The sequence below is a fragment of the Arvicanthis niloticus genome, chromosome 6 (genome assembly GCF_011762505.2).
Source record: "Arvicanthis niloticus isolate mArvNil1 chromosome 6, mArvNil1.pat.X, whole genome shotgun sequence".
NCBI classification, from domain to species: Eukaryota; Metazoa; Chordata; class Mammalia; order Rodentia; family Muridae; genus Arvicanthis; species Arvicanthis niloticus.
The window spans coordinates 37600400-37617827 of NC_047663.1; the positions used below are offsets into that span (position 1 = coordinate 37600400).

The 17428-nt window shown below is 40.8% G+C and overlaps 1 protein-coding gene across 2 annotated transcripts in view; it reads left to right on the forward strand.

Moving 5' to 3' along the window:
- The window catches only part of Aatf (apoptosis antagonizing transcription factor), a 94843-nt gene that overhangs the window by 63080 nt on the left and 14335 nt on the right, over window positions 1–17428 (forward strand). For both annotated transcript variants that reach the window (XM_034507988.2, XM_034507990.2), the window contains 2 exons: window positions 2335–2415; window positions 8740–8811. In XM_034507988.2, coding sequence (XP_034363879.1) covers window positions 2335–2415; window positions 8740–8811 — 153 coding nt within the window. The remainder of the gene's footprint in view (window positions 1–2334; window positions 2416–8739; window positions 8812–17428) is intronic.

The following is a 17428-nucleotide window of genomic DNA, read 5'->3' on the forward strand; positions in this document are numbered from 1 at the left end:
AATAACCATGAGCCATAATTTGAAAAAGCATAAGAAAGAAACAAAAGCTGTAAATGTCAGAATGAGATTCTGGGCAGAGCAGCATTTTGAATAGGCAATGAAAAATTAGCATTGATGAAGTAATTTTGAGTTGAATTTTAGGGTAGAGCACTGTTGATATTTCCCGTGTCTTTGAATTGTTGTGGGGGTGTTCACTATATAGTTAATGTGATAGAGTAAATTGTATTTAAGTGATGATTATATTATACATTTATCTGACTTTACAATAAAATAGATTATGGTAATTAAGATTATATTAAGATTACAGTAATTGGATTTCCCTAGACTCTTCCCCCCCCCCCCCCATGTTGGGTTTTCCTTGTGCAAGTCAGGTAAGATGACTAGTTGCTACTGCAATTTTCCTTTTCATTTGTTCACAGGAACAATTTGAGAGAATTCTTTTAGCTTGTTTTCAACCCTGATACGAAAAATTAAGTTCCTGAGGGACTCTTAAGATGACCATAGACATATGAATCCTATATAGACCCTAACCCACTAAACCATCTATGAAAAAGAGACAATCTAGGGTGTTTGGAGACTGATAAATAATTGAGAATAAATATTTATTTGTTGGGAGCTGACTTTAAGCAGAAAGTGGCTAGAAAGCAGCTATCATCTTTGCAGCCATCTGGAGCCATATACCCTGATAGAGACTTGTTTATCAACAGCCTACAACAGCTGAGCACACTCTGACAACCATCTTGTTTATCCCACATAGCTTGTTTTGCTGTTTAGTGACCCCAGCTGCATGGTGCACGTGGTAAAGTGTCTTCACTTATGTTCTCCTGCTTGTGCTTATAAATACCCAGGATTTCCTTGTAAGAAAGGTCAATAGGAGATGTGAATATAGTCTATGGGAGACAGTAAACGAGACTTGACTACAGACCCTGGTTTGTCTCCGTTCTTCGATTCTCTTCCCCCCCCCCGCACCCCCCCCAACCACTGACCTGCGGAACAGAGCGGGCATTGCATTTATTGTGTCGGTTTTCTTGGGTTTTTTTTGTTTTGTTTTGTTTTTTTGTTTTTTAAGGAGTGATAATGGTATTAAAATTACATTGAGGCCAGGTGGTGGCACACACCTTTAATCCAGTACCTGGGAGGAAGAGGCAGGTGGATCTTTGTGAATTTGAGGCCAGCCTAGCGACACAGGGAAGTCTAGGACAGCCAAGGCTACATAGTGAGAACTGTCTAAAAAAGCAAAATAAAAGAGATAATATTGAGTGAGGGAAAGAAGAGTCTTTATCTTTTATTAACACATATGGAAATATTACAGATAGAATGTAAATATTAAACAACTATAAGCCTAGTGGATGATTATTAAGGTAGAAGGGAAGAACAGGTGAGATGGCTTAGTAGTTACGAGCACTTGAAGCTTTGGTTCCCAACACCCACATGGTGGTTCACATTCATCTGTAACTGTAGTTCCAGGGGATCTAACACCGTCTCTGACCTCCGTGGGCACAGGGCACACAGTTGGTTTACATAAATACACGCAGGTGAAACACTAATACACATAAAATAAAATAAACCTTTAAAAGCAATTAGAAAGGAGAACTGGTAAGATGACTGAGTAGGTAAAGGCACTTGCCACCAAATCTGATGATCTGAACTTCTGCTCTTGCAGATGACCTGGGTTTGGTTCCCAGAATCCACATAGTGGAAGGAGGCCCATGAATTGTCCTCTGACCTTAGTACATGTGCTGTAATATATGTGTGGGCATGCACAAGTGAGGACACACACATAGATAAATAAGTAAGTGTAAATGTTTTAACTAGAAGAACCAAAAGCACTGAGTCTAGAAAACTGAACCAGGCATGGTGGTGCACGTCTTTAACCTTAGCACATGAAAGGTAGAGGCGAGTTCAAGGACAGCCAGGACTACATAGAGAGACTGTGTCAAAAGCCAAGAGAGAGGGGTGATAAGAATATAAATGAGAATCAGTTGGTGCTTTTTTTTTTTTTTTTTTTAAAACCAGCACTTGCAGTAGCCGGAGACTATCTGTATAAGCCGAAACAGGGAACCAACAGCTTACGTTCAGTGGGCTTTCCTGCAGACTGACAGACTGAGTGTTTGTCACAGCAACTCCTTACCGAGGAACATTGTTAACCAGATTTGCTGCAGAATTTCCCGGCTGCCAATTGATTAGTCACTTTGGCCCAAGACTATTTGAGGAATTTGATTTAGGTTGGTGATTTCTTTCTGCAGGGTTGTTAGTGAGAAAAATTCCAATTTGTCAATATTCATAACTGTTTTTGTGGGTGGTGATGCATAACATGGTTTGTGATTTTCCCAGGCAATGGCTTGCAATCCAGAAACTACGAAGCAAAATTCGCAAGAAGGTAGATAGAAAAGCCAGCAAAGGAAGGAAACTTCGGTAAGTTTGTGGGAAGTAAATGAACATGAAGCCATATTGCATCTTCTCTTTTGTTTTGTTTGTCCCATCTTTGTCCTGATGAAGCTAGTTTTGATTTTGGCTTTTGAGACAGGCTGACCATGAACTAAAAATATCTCCTGCCTGAGCCTCTCAGGTGTTAACAATATTCTGGTATATGCTACCACACCCATTGCTCATGATTCTGTTTTTATGGATGATAAAAGTAACAGAATGATGTACAAATAGTTTTATGACCCTGTTTTCTTATTCTAAAAGGGAAAATACATTTTATTGAATTTTTCTTCTATTGTTGTCAGTGGATGTATAAAATACTGTTAGTGTTTCCCTAAAAGAAATAATTAGAAAACAAAATCAGAATGATTATTTTAGCGTTAAAAAGACAAAGTGAAGGACTTTAAAAATATTAATAGTATACATAGATGATGAGGAATATGATTTTTGTGGGGAAATAGAAGTATTTTTAATGCTATAAAAACTCTCCACTATGAACTAATAATGAGTCTGGAGAAGATGCAGATACTATTCATGCATAGGACATGAGTTTGATTCCCAGCACCCATATCAGGCAGCTCACAACTACCTGTAATTCTAGATCCCCTGGAGCTAGACATACATGTATAGACCTACACATGTATGCATAAATAAATAATAAAAATATTAAAAAAAAAAAAAAAAGAAACATACAAAAGACAGAGCAAGAGAGTAGGAACTGATGTTGTTAGACTTTTAGACTTCTATCCTGGGGTCAGAGTAGGGCAATGTTATCTGACAAAACCCCAGTGTCGAAGAGTCTGCTGACAGTTCAGCAGAAACTATCTATCTTGTTGTATTAAATATATAATTATATATAAATTGTGTGTGTGTGTGTGTGTGTATCCTGCATCATTAAAGAGCCTGTCTTTTATTGCATTTTCTTTAGACAAGTATGGATCTATCTCATGTTTAAATATCTTTAGTTGATGCATATCTGTAACTTTAATACTAAGAGGTACAGTCAGGAGTATTGTAAGTTGCAAGAGACAAGGGAGAGAACTAACTTCACATAAGCAGATTTTATAGTCACTTTACCTTGTTTGGGATTTATTAAAACTTACCGGGAAATGCTGGTTCAGCTTTAAGGAAGTGCACAGGAGTTGCTGCTTTTCTTACATTTCAGCCTAACCTGTTAGAATTTTTTCACTTTACTGTTGAGATGTGCAGCTCTGGTGCATCTCGGGACATTGTTACTGTTGAAATGAAGATGGTGGCTCTAGCCACACTACCTGAGTTTGGATTCCGGCTTTGACTGTGACTAATGCTTACTTTGGGGGAGAACTTGAACCTGTTATGCTGGTTTCTTCATTTGTAAGATGAGGATGATAATGACTCAGAATCAGTTTGTGGTGAGAGTTAGTGAAGATGGTATGTGGAGCTCTCAGAAGTGCTCAGTCCCTGTAAGCAGTGCTACAGTATTGGTTGCCATTGCTGTTACTATATTGTCATCCTTCCACGGCTGGGCTAGTCGGCCACCCTAGTGTTTATTTCTTTGCCCAGTTCCGTTCCTCTTTCTGTACCTGTCATTCCTTCTTCTCCACAGGTATTTAAAGGATGTTACTAACAGTACATATAAATGGCAGCTTCATTCATTACTGTTAGGCTCAGGTTGCACAATGGGGGTGTATATAAGACTATAGCTTGCTAGCGTTGGGAGACCTGGGTTCAAATAATGTGTAGATATCGGGTACACAGTAAGCATTCTCTTATTCTATCTAATGGAATTTCTCTTGGAAATAAATGTATATTCTTCCAAAGAATTGAGAGGCCAGCTGTGATGGTATAACCAGTAAGCTCAGCACTTAGGAAGCTAAAGCCAGAGGATCAAAAGCTTGAGGCCATCTTGGACTACACAGTGAGAGACCCTGCTTTCTATAAAGCAAAAAGAGAGAGAGAGGAGAATGGGAAAGTCTACATTATTTTATTACTTTGAATTTTTAAATTGTTAGATCCAAGAGCTGTACATACCCTTTGTGGTCAAGAGGGTATTACTTTATCCTTTCAGATAGTGCCAACCTAACTGCTAACTGTAGAGCCTTGTAGATGCTTGTCAGTCAGAAAACATCTTTGATAAAAATGATGATACTACTGCAGTGTTGATCTAGGAATGAGAATTGGCCGGGACTGCAAGCAGAGCAGAAAGTAAGAAATCTGGGCTGGAAGCGTCACTCACTGGTGGAATGCTTGCTGAGAATGCATGAAGCTCTTCTTCTAGTCCTTAGATGGAAAGGAAAGTTGGGTTGGTCTTGGAAAGCATGCACTCTTCTGTCATGGTAACTGAGTTAGAACATGAGGCTACTGTTTCTCAGATCAGAATCAGAATTTCTAATTTTATCAGGTTGAAAGAAAACAAGAGGATATTGTGTGTATGGGTGTGTGTGTGTGCGTGGGGGGGACGCGCATGCGTGTGTGTGTGTGTGTGTGTGTGTGTGTGTGTGTGTGTAGGCCAAAGGCTGACATTGGGGATCTTCCTCAACTGCTTTTTATATTGAGCCAGAGTTTTTCACTTGAACCCAGAGCTGGTGATCCAGCTGGCCTGACTAGCCAGTTTGCTATGGGAATTGCCTTTTTAACACCAGGAGAATAGACAGTCGGCTATATACATGGGTGGTGAGTAGCCAAACCCTCTTTTATGTTTCCTTGGCAAGCCATTTCCACAGATCAGGATTTTGTTTTAATAAACATTGTTTTTAGTATCTTAGTTTATGAAATTAATGTCATTAAACAGTTAGAGGTGGATGTCAGTGCAATTCTATAGCTTGGTAGTGGCTGCTCACCTATCCAGAGACATTAAGAATCTTACTCTAATAACACCCATCCAAGAGACAGTCTTTAAACACAACACAACTAAACATATAAAAATAAAGGTGGTGTACTGACACCCTTGCTCCAGTTCCTCTTATTCTATGAATTGTAGCCATCAGATGAACCTTGCCCTTGGTGCCTGTTGTAGTGTATACTCTTGGCTCAGCATTGAGGCATGCAGCCTACACAGGAAGATTGCAAGGAAGATTGCTGCATCTACACTGAACTGTGAGAAGCTAGTTAGACGAGTTGAAAGCAAAAAGAGTAATTCGTTACAAATGTTTGCCTGCTTAAGACAGTGGGATGGGGCATCTTGGGAATTTCAAGTTTAAAGTGAACATAAGGAGTGGCAGGCAGTGAGGCTTGATGTTTAAGTGCAAGCTGGATTACAGCCACACTAGCAATTTGGGCTTTATTTCTGTGGACCAGTGAGCCATTTCAAGAGTCCAGGCAAAGAAATATTGTCATTAAACTTGTGTTACAGAAAGACAGTTCTAGGGGTTTTCAACTAGAAAGTGGACTAGGGATTTATGAAAGCAAGGGCTAGATGAAAGGAGATGAAACATGAGTTCAGGTGAGGACTGGGGACTTCACAGTGACTTCTCAGGTAAGCATATGCTACAAGGAGAAAGTCTGGTTTGTTGGGTTGGTTTTTGGTTTTTAATGTTGTTGTTGAGGGATAGAATAGATTCTGTTTCAGACTATCTTGAAATTGATATAACCTTAAGAGATCTTATTTTTTTTAGAGACATTTTTAATTGAGAAGGGTGTAGATATTTATTATGTGGTAGTTTAGAAGCAATGTAATTGCCATTTCCCCAAAACTGTGTAATACAATGAGTCTATAATGAGAAGAATAGAACCCTGAGAAATAAATGTCAACATATATGAGATTGACAGAGAGAGAGAGAGGAGCTCATAAAGAATGCTGAGGAGAGACAGAGGCAGCACGGTGGATATGGAGATGTTTCCTGTGAGCCAGAAGTGCCTGGCATGTCAGAAGTCACAGAGGCCCTCTCCGCTCTCTACCCAAGGATCTCTTGGCTGCTGTGTAAGACTAGAAGTAGCAGCCAACAGGCTTTCCATACTAAAAACGCCTTAGGAATCTCTGCTCAATCTCCGTTTCTCTTTTTGTTCCTCTTTCCTTTCTTCCCTCCCTCCTTCCTTCTTTCCCACTACCCCTCTCCTCTCTCTAGACAGGGTCTTACTATGTAGCTGGCTGATCTGAACCTCTCAGTAAACCAGACTGGCCTTAGACACAGAGTTCTACCTGCTTCTGCCTCTAAGTGCAACTTTTACTGTTTGGTTTAGCCTTTAGGATACCAGTTAATATGTTGTCCAATGTCTACCATAATTCTGGTTACTAAGTAAATGTAGAAGGAGCCAGAGAAGTAGAAAAATCACCAGTGGGCAAATGCCACAGCAAATAATTCATTTCTAGTTACAAAAAAATTGTGTGTGTGTGTGTGTGTGTGTGTGTGTGTGTGTGTGCCTGCCTGTGCGTGCACATGTGGAGGCCAGTAGTTGACCTCAGTTGTTTTGCTCTATTATTCTTTACAAACTGGAGCTTGCCATTTTGGCAAGCTTCCAGGATCCTCTTGTTACCTCACTGCCCCTAGCACTGTGGTTATAGGTGCATCCCTCTGCGTAGCCCTTAAGTGGATTCTGGGATGCTAACTCAGATCCTCTGTTTCACACATCAAGCACTTTACTCCTTGAGCCATCTCCCTAGCTCCACATAGCAATACATTTTGCAGATAAGGCCCACAAGTAGATATTAAATCAATGGGTAAAAAAGTCTGAGGAGAGCCAGACAGGTCTCTGCAAGGTTGAGGCCAACCAGGCTAGTTAGAACTACATAATGAGACCCTGTCAAAATAAAAAGAAAGAAAAGAAATTGTTTGAGGAGAACCCTGGAGGCCAGGTCATGAGGACTGTTTCAAGTTTGAGACCAGGCTGAGCTACAATGTAAAAACCCTTAATTTTTCCATTGTATAATATGTTTATAAAGAGCAGGGGCTGTATAATTGCCATTTGATATGACATTAAATAAATTATATAGACACAAGAGTACCTCTGAAACTGTGAAGATAATGCAGAATATTAAGTAGAGTCATCTGTTGCTTACCAAGAGAAGACCGTTATGTGATTTACTTACACATTTACAGAACACTGGGTGTTGTAGCCTATGACGTAGCTAGGCTGGATAGTGTCTGCCTTTGACTATATAGCATTTCCAAATAAAATATTGTATGTGAGGGATAACTGTATTAGTCTCATTTTTAGGTTTTTTAAACTTTTTTTTTGCATATAGGTGTGGGGTTTTTTGGTTATTCTTGGATTGAAAGACATTTTATATTTTTTTTTAAAGTTCATTTGTTGAAAAAAATGAAATTTGGGAAATTTAGATATGAGTGATTCAATAGGTAATTATTTGATATGTGTAAAATTATTTCTGAAACTGAAATAATTATATGCATGATTTTTTTGTTTTTATTTTTTGTTTGTAAACGTTTTGCTCAAGTAAAAGTTTTACATATATGTCTTTGTGCTTGGTTATGTATAAAGGTATCCAAGCCTTTTCTAATAGGAAGAATAAAAAAGGGTACGTTGTGGAATTCTTTGGTGTAATTCGATTAGTATTAAGTGGTATATGTATTTAGTGTATTTTTCCTATAAATTTCAAATGACTGTACACAAAAATACCTTTCTCTTTTGTCAGGTAGTACTAGTGAAGTAGCTTAAATTTCATGGCATTTCAAACTAAAGATCGGCCCCAGAGTTATTCGGAACTTAGCTGTGCTCCCTCAGCTAAAGATGGTTCTATGAAGGGCCCAGCAAAATCCTGTGGAGGTGATGGATTAGAGGACTCTTCTGTTGGGAACAAGTACCAGTGAGTGAAAGTGTTGGTGCTGCCTGTTCCTGTGTCCATAGGTGACATCATGGTCACGGCACTGAAAACTAAAATGCACACAGAGGAGGAGGCCAGGGTAGCTGGGTCCTCATCAGTTTGTCTGGTTGTGTGCATGCTCACAGGTTCACCTGTGTCTGTTCTTTCCTCCATGTGAGCTAAAGGGATCTGTGTTGATATGTCATTTTCACTGTGTGTGTGTGTGTGTGTGTGTGTGTGTGTGTGTGTGTGTTTGAGACAGGGTTTCTCTTTCCAGGTTGTCTTGAAACTCACTCTGTAGATCAAACTGACTTCAGACTCAGAGATCACCTACCTCTGCCTCCCAAGACCTGGGATCAGAGGCGAGTACCACCACAGCCCTGCTGTTTTGACTGTTCTAGCACCAAACTGTTTGCTGTTGCATTCAGAGAGAAAGAAGAGAGTTGCAAGTGCCTGTGAACTTTCCCCTAACTCCACTCTGGAACCAAAGTTCATGGGATTTAGCTGGTAAAATATGTTTCTTTTGCTGAGTTAATGGTTACTAATACTGCTGTTTGTTTTCTTGCTTTATTTAGGTTCCATGTCCTTAGCAAGCTCCTGAGTTTCATGGCACCTATTGACCATACTGCAATGAACGATGATGCCAGGTGAGCAGCAGTACTTGTATGTCTCAAGCGGCCTCAGGAGAGCCTGATAGTGACAGTTATAGCCAGTCACTGGCATCACAGCAAGGTCTGTCACATGTGTTTACTGCCATGGTTTCTATGAAGCTTAATCAAAATTCCCATAAATCTCAATACTATTTCTGGTGGTTTGTTTTTCTTAGCATTAGTCCACCTACCTGGGTCATCTGCTCCGCCCCGTGGCAGAGGCAGTGCGCTGTGTGTGCTGTGTGCATATGCTAGGTGTCATTTCAGTTGTGTTTGTTGAAGCTACTGTTGGGGATTGCAGTTTTTTGTTTTTTTGTTTTTAATAAAAGAAGTATGGCTGGGCAGTGGTGGTGCATGCCTTTAGTCCCAGTATTTAGGAGGCAGAGGCAGGCAGATTTCTGAGTTTGAGACCAGCCTGGTCTACAGAGTGAGTTCCAGGACCGCCAGGGCTGCACAGAGAAACCCTGTCTCGAAAAACAAACAATCGAACAATCAAACAAACAAACAAACAAACAAAAAGCATGTGTTCATAAAGCTGAAATGATAGGATATATGGAGGGGTCTTGTGGATGCTCAATGTTATCCAGAGATAACATTTTGTTTATCTATTTATCTTAGGGCAGGATCTCACTGTGTAGCCCAGGCTAGCCTAGAACTCATAGAGTTCTGCCCACCTCTGTCTCACAAGAGCTAGGATTAAAGAGATGTGCCATAAGCCTTGCTTAATTTTATTATTATTATTTTTTTAGTTTTCAATTTGTTTTGGTTTCTTGAGACTGTTAGCTCAGATGAACTGAAACTCTTTGAATAATCCATACTGACTTGAAACTCAGGACAATCATCCTGCCTTTTTCTCCCAAATGAGGGAATTAGAGGTATTTACCATCACATACAGCTGCTGCTGCTGCTGCTGCTGCTTCTTTTTAGAATAATTTGCTGGGCATGCTACATAACTTTAATCCCAGCACTCTGAGTTTGTGGCCAGCCTGGTCTACAAAGTGAGTTTTAAGACAGCCAGGGATATACAGAGAAATCATGCCTCACAAAACCAAAGTAGTAGTAATAATAATAATAATATTTTTTACTGTGTATTTGTGGCACACTCTTGACTCCCAGCATTTGGAAAGCAGAGGCAAGTGGATCTCTGTAAATTCAAGGTTTTCCTCGACTCCATAGCAAGTTCTAGACCATCTATGGCTGCATAGTGAGTTTCTGCTGAGGAAGGTGGAGGAAGAATATTATAGCAACATGAATTCCTGCTTTCCTATCTTATCGATGAATCATTTATTTTGATATTAAAATTGTACAGATTGGTGGAAGTTCCCTCAAGCCTGGTTGTATCGTTCTGGTATAACCCCAACATTCTTTATATCTTTATTCTTTGTACATGATAATTAAAGTTTATCTTTCTTTGATGGTTCATTTTTAGAGAGGGTCTCACTACATATCCCTGATTGGTCTGGAACAGGCTAGCCTCCACCATGTCGGGCCTTTCAAAACTTATCTTCTACTTTCCTTGTGCTTGCTCTGAAATTGTTTCTTCTTGATGAAGCCCTTCCTATTAGTAGAGTTCAGAATGGGATGTAAAATAGTGTTTATTTCTGCCTATTCTTATATAGAGGGACTCACAGTGTAGCACAGGGAACATGTGGGCACACATGTGTCCACTCAAAATGTTTCCATTCATGGTTTGTTGGTTTGGGGGTTTGTTTGTACGTTTGTTTCAGCTTGTTCTTGCTTTTCTTTTTCATAGAATTAAAATTATGTTCTATAAATATTTTTTACACTGTGAACATTTTTATGTCATTAAAACAGATTTTAAAATTCAAATGACAATAATATTTTCTTTCATTTAGCCATTCACTGACTAGTAGACACATTATTTTATCACAAATGTCTTCTTAGTGATTGACTGTAGGCTGGTGTTGGCTTTGCCCAGTGTCTCCCAACTCACATGTAGCCTTTCAACTTGCTTCCAAACCTCATCCGATCACGTTGTCTCTTGCCTGAAAATAGCAGATCTACGGGTATAGACCACACACTGTTGGCTGTTTGCCATTCGGTTTGTTTGAATACAAAGCAGCTTGTCGATAATCCTACATACACTTGGATCTGTTTGTAACTACATTTTTCTCAAGTGCTTTGTAAATGGCTGCTAGGTATGGTTGCCTTTTTATTGGTTTTTGGTCGTTTGAAAGTTCCAAAGTAAACAAAGCAGAGCATTGTTGTGCACACCTATAATCCCAGCATTTGAGAGTGGTGGTGACAGGGTCAAGAACTCCAGAGTGTGTGGGGACCAGTACAGAGGTGGCTTAATCACTGGGAGATGTGCTCCTCCTAAAGGTCCGACCTCAGTTCCCAGCAACCACATCAGATGACTGGCAATTGCCTGTAGTTCCAGCTCAAGGGGGATCCCACTTTTCTAGCCTCTGCAGGAATCTGCATTCACGTATGCATTATCTACACACAAGGCACACATGCATGCATATCATTTTAAAAAATAAAAGTAAGTATTTTAAAATAGAACTTGGGTCCTAGAGAGATGGCTTAGTGGCTTAGAGGACCTCAGTTACATTCCTAGTAGCCACATGCTGGCTTATAACTGTCCGTCACTCCATTTCCATAGGATCCGACACCCTCTTGTGTCCTCTGTAGACACAGGCAGAACACTTGTACTTGTAAAATAAAACTTCTTTAACAACATTCATGGTGAAGGGCTAGAGAGATGGCTCAGTGGTTAAGAGTGTTCTTGCAAGGAACCTCAGTTTGTGTGGCTAGCACCCAGGTTGTGTGGCTCACCAGCTGACTGAATCCCACTTTGGGGAATCCAGTGTCATCTGGCCTCCATTGGCATCTGTGAGCACACATGCACACATAAAAATAAAATAAATTTTTAAAAAAAGGTTGAAGAGGTGGCTCAGCAGTTAGAAGCATACACTCCCTTTGCAGAGAAGCCAGGTGCAGTTCCCAGCACCCACATCAGGTGGATGGCTCACATCCACCCATAACTCTTGCTCCAGTAGTTCTGGATGCTTCCACATGCACGTGTGTCTGTATGTTCACACGTACACATACACAGACATACACACACCCACACACACACAGGGGTAGTGGATTCTTAAAAGTAAAATAACAAATCCTTAATTACATAGTGAGGGGGAGGCCAGCCTGAGCTACAAGAGACATGCCTCAAAGTTAAAAAGTAAATTAAGTTCATCTTTGTTGTCCTTCCTGAATAATGTAGAAAAATGTATTAAATAGAAAGTTGGGTATTATTTATTTTTGAAATCAGGCTTCCTCTGAGTAGCTTAGGCTAGCCTTGAATTTACAGTTATCCTGCCTCTGCCTCTTGACTGCTGGGATTACATGGATGTGCCACTGTACTGGCTTGAGGTTATATTATTAGCTCAGGCAGTAAATGAATAGTAATAGAATCTTTTGAATATATTACTACAGAGCCATTTAGAATCCAGGTTTGCACTTCTTAGTTAGAGCTCTCTTTTCTTTTCCACTCTCGCTTGCCACGTCCTTCCTCCCCCCTCTTTCCTTCTTTCTTTCCTTCCTTCCTTCCTTCCTTCCTTCCTTCCTTCCTTCCTTCCTTCTTTCCTTCCTTCCTCCTCTCTTTCCTTCTCATCTTCCCTTTCTTTTCTTTTTTTTTTTTTTTTGGTTTTTCGAGACAGGGTTTCTCTGTGTAGTCCTGGCTGTCCTGGAACTCACTCTGTAGACCAGGCTGGCCTCGAACTCAGAAATCTGCCTGCCTCTGCCTCCCAAGTGCTGGGATTAAAAGGCATGCGCCACCACCGCCCGGCTCATCCTTCCTTTCTTTCTTCCTTTTTCTTTCCCTTTTTTCCCAGGCTCTTATGCATCACACACTAGCTTCACATTTGCTTTATGGCAGAGGATGAACTTGAATTTCTTATCCTCGACTCCTGAGTGCTTGGATTACAGGTGTGCACCAATGTGCAGTTTTCATTCAGTGCAGGAAATTTAACACAGGGTTTCATGCATGCTGGACAAGTGCTATAAACCTGATCTAGGTCTCTAGCCATGGAGTTTTCTTATATTATCTAGTACCCCAGAGGTTTTTTTGTTTCTCTAAACTTATCTATATTTATCCTTTTGAACAGTATATTACATACTACAGTTACAGGTTATTTGAAAAGCCACACATGGTGGCATTCACTCATAATTCTAGTACTTCAGAAGCTGAGACAGGAAGATAAAGAATTCAAGACCAGTCTGTTCCATTTAATGAGACCCTCATCTCAAACCAAAACCAAAAAAAGTATTTGAGAATGAGTGTGACAGTTAGAATCATTTGGTCCTGGCTGCCTAAGAAGCACAGTTGCTAATTACAGAGCAAATTGGCCTGAGTTCCACCCAGAGCCAGTAATTCTAGGGCTGATGTCTCTCCCCAACCCCTGTGTTCCCAAGGTGGTTGCTAGCTTTAGTCACTAAACATCTGCTTGAGACAGGAAGAAGAGGAAAGAGTAGTGCCAGCCATATCTGTGGGCTCTTGTTTTGAGTAAAGGCTTCCCCAGAATCCCTTGCAGCAGCCTTTTTCTAGTTTTTCCATGGCCAGGTGTGTGATGTATTCCAGGTCAGATAGAGCAACCAAGGAGAAGGGGATAGGATTGTGTGGTTTTTCTAGGGGATAAAGATGTTTTGTTGTTGTTAGATAATGGTAGGTAACCAGCATCCTTCTCCAGAGGCTTAGCTTCAGATAAGGAATTTGACAGTGGTCTTGTAGCTCAAGATCTAGTTCACTTACTGTGAGATGTTAGGTGGCGGCAGAGAATCCCTACAAGCTCAATGGGCCAGCTAGCCTGAAGTAATACCAGTGAACAAGAGAACTTGTCTAATACAAGGTGGACAGGGCTAGAAAGAGGGCTTAGTGGGTAAAGGTTCTGGCTCCCAAGATTGATGATCTGAGTTTGAGCCCTGAAGCCCACGTGGTAGGAGAGAATTGAGTTCCAGAAGTCATCCTCTGACCCCCAACCCCTGGAACATACCCACATATATGTACAATAAATAAGTATGAAAAATTAAATTAAAGCAAGGTGGAAGGCACTGGCTGACATTTAAGGCTGTCCTCCCACCTCCACATGGGTGCTGTGGCATCCGTGTGCCTGCACTCACAGACATGAGTTTTGTGCTCCTGCATACACACATATGCACTTATATAAGAAAATGTTTAAGGAAAGAAAAATTGTGCATGGGTTTGGTGATGTAGCTCAGATGTACCTCACTTGCCCAGCATGCCTGAGGCTGTTGATATGGTCCCAGAACCAGTAAAATGGGATGGAAGGGAGGGCAGAGAGGGAGGACAGTTATGTATGTATTTAACATGCTTTTCCAAGGTATCGGCTCTAAACATTACAGTATGTGGTGAATACATGCTCACACTGAATTCAGTAGTGAATAGAAATGCTAATCTAGTGGTTGACAGAAGTTTATACAAATGCTATATACTATTTTATATACAGAACTGTAGTTTCTGCAGATGTTGGCATTGCTGTGTTCCCCATGGATGGGTAGGAAGACAGTGTCATTGTAGTGGTGGAGTCTGGTATCTTAGGGGAAGGGGCAGGGATCCTGGAACCAGTCTGACATATGTACTGAGGAGCCACTGTGTGTAGCCTTCATGCGGTAGCAGTCGGCTTTGTGTCATTTTTATGCCATGATGGGAATGTTCACGGTTGTTTGAATGTCACTGACTCTTTGCGCTGCCTTCCTCAAGTGAACAGCTAACTTACAGATACGTCATTTTTGCCATGTATGTAAGAGTATAGAGAGTTAAACAAGTGTTTTGTTTTGTTTCTGATTTTGAGTTAGAGAAGGACTGTATAAACATGATACAGGGACCAGAAATCATAAGGAGAATTATTAATAAACTTGAGCACATATGTTCCCCTGAGAAAAATATCAGAAACCAGATCCATCAGCAAATGACAAACTATACCAAGTCAGTCTGATGGTGCACTGCTGTGAGTAGAGGGTCTGCAGCTTTCTCAGATCCCAGTAATCACAGGGAACATGTGTCAGCATGAGGGCTTAAAACCTATACAGTAAAAATTTCATGAAATGCAAAGTAAGATGAGTTTTTTTTTTCCCCTTTTGCTAGTAACCTGTAGTGACAGTATGAGGGGTGAACTTTCATGTACTGTTTTGAATGTGTGGCTAACAAGCACGTATATGTGTGTGAGGAGCTTTTGTTCTAGGCTCTCTATTGCAATATTGCTTATAATTTTGAAAAACAAATAATCTAACTATCCATAAGGGACTGGTTAGATAAAATTGTTTTGATGAAATCACGAGCAACTGTTAAAAAAAGCAGACTTGGCTGTGGTGGTGCACGCCTTTAATCCCAGCACTTGGGAGTTAGAGGCAGGCGGATTTCTGAGTTCGAGGCCAGCCTGGTCTACAGAGTGAGTTCCAGGACAGCCAGGGCTACAGAGAAACCCTGTCTCGAAAAACCAAAAAAAAAAAAAAAAAAAAAAAAGCAGTATAACATCAGTGGAAAAGAGCCTACTAAACACTTGATACTGTAATTCCATTTCTGAGTTGATAAAATAAACAAGTTGAGTCTCCATTATTCAAAGTGTTCAGAACCAGAAGATTCAGGCATTTTCCATGTTTGGCGGTATATTCATAGACTTTGTCAGTTGCCTCCAGAATGAGAAAATCTGATATCAAAAAGGTGCCACATGGCCAGCTATTTGAGCAACATGTTGGTACTCAAACGTTTCAGCTTTCAGGGGCTGGGTTCCATTGTAATGATACAGCCCTTGCCTGGCATCCTTGAAGGTTCAGTTCCTAGCACTGTGACAACAGAACAAAGTACAGGTTTCAGATGTTCATGTTGGTGCTGCCTAACCTGTATAAGGTAGGGAAAAAAAAAAAAAAAAGACCAAAATAGTTGTAGTGCCATGCAGAGGTGTCCAGGACAATCTGTTAACTGATGAGAGAAATTTTGCCTGTAGCACTCATTATATTTTAAATTTAAAATAAGAACTAAGGGGCTGGAGAGGTGGCTCAGCAGTTAGGAACACTTGTTGCTCTTGTACAGGACCCAGGTTCAGCTCCCAGCACCTACATTCTGGTTGCAACCATTTGTAACTATATTTCCAGGAAATCCAGTACCCTCTTCTGAACTCCACAGGTACCAGGCATGCAGTGTGAACTTTCATATAATGTACATACATACATGCAGGCAAAACACAAAAATGAAGTAAATAAATTAAAATTTAAAAGTTGCAAACATTAAACAGGAATATGCTATCCTTGTGTGTCTGTACCACAGGGTGTAAACATATCAGAGTGTCTGCTCAGTGATTGCCAGTGGGGAAGGGAAGGGATGGGACAACATGGAGTGAAGAAGCCAGGTGTTGTGCTTTTCTTGCCTGCCTCCGGGCTAACTTATTCTGTGATAGAACTCATATGTCCCTTATTAGAAGGTAAGAAGTAAACCTTTGATTTATTACTGGGGAATGGGGTGAAGTAAAAGATTCTTTTACTGAACTGTATCTGTAGTACTTGAATTTTCTACAGTACACTTGTATTGCTTTGTATCAACATTTTCATTTGGCGGCATAGGGAAGGGTCTGATATTCCTGTTGGAGTATGTAAAGTAAAATACCTTCTCTCCCCGGTGGTTTCTGCTCTGAACTGACTTTGGCACCTAGCTACTTCTTTCAATCTCCCCTCCCTAACTGTGGTATCATGTAGGCAGGCCACATAGAACTCCCTGTGCTCTTGATGTTTTTGTTCCCAGAAGCAGCTCCCCCACAGTTCTGAGTTGACCCAGGTCTGTGGATGCCTTCATCTCTCTGCAGGTGTTCTTTGGCTCCTGCAAATAGGCCTAAATTAGATTCTGCCCAGTGGTTGAGGGGTCTGAGTGCTCATCCTTGACTCTCCCTTGTCCCTGTCCAGTTTGAAGTCAATCAAGTTGGATTGGTTGGAGCAGACTAAAACGGGAATGTACTCACTAAGAGCAGAGCTCCTTCACACAGGATCGTAACACACGAAATGTGGTTTATGGAAGGGCAGCATGGCACCCCTGTCTTGTCCCCTGTGGAGTGTTCTTTAGTTAGTTAATTTTTGCTGATACAAATTCTTTTCTCACACTAGGAATTTTTGTCTTGAAGTGATCTATTTAAAAAACCTTTTTAAATGCAAAGTAGCCCAGCTGAGTTCTTCAGTTGCCATACTTTCCCTTGGGAGAGGTTCACTTTGGATCCTGGTTTAAGTGCGTTCAGGGTACTTTTGTTAGTAGAAGTCTTGTATGACCCTGACATATCCTCTGTCCAATAGGTGTGACCCCAACTCTGAGGGAGACACGTGTGTCTGGTGTACATTTTTCTGAATTGGAAGAATCTTTGTGCCTTTGCACAAGGCTTACCATGAGCCTGAAAGCAAGTTCTACTTCACCACACTCTGCACAGAGCAACACTGGAGACAGCTAGCAGTGAGTGGGCTGAGGAGAGCAGGCATGGACTGCCACTCTGCACCAGTCCTGGCTTCCCCTCTGATTTACAGGTAGAGGTTTTTCTAAGCTGGTCATGGACTTTGAGTACCAGAGTTTTCCTCACCTGATGTGAGTACTGACCACAGA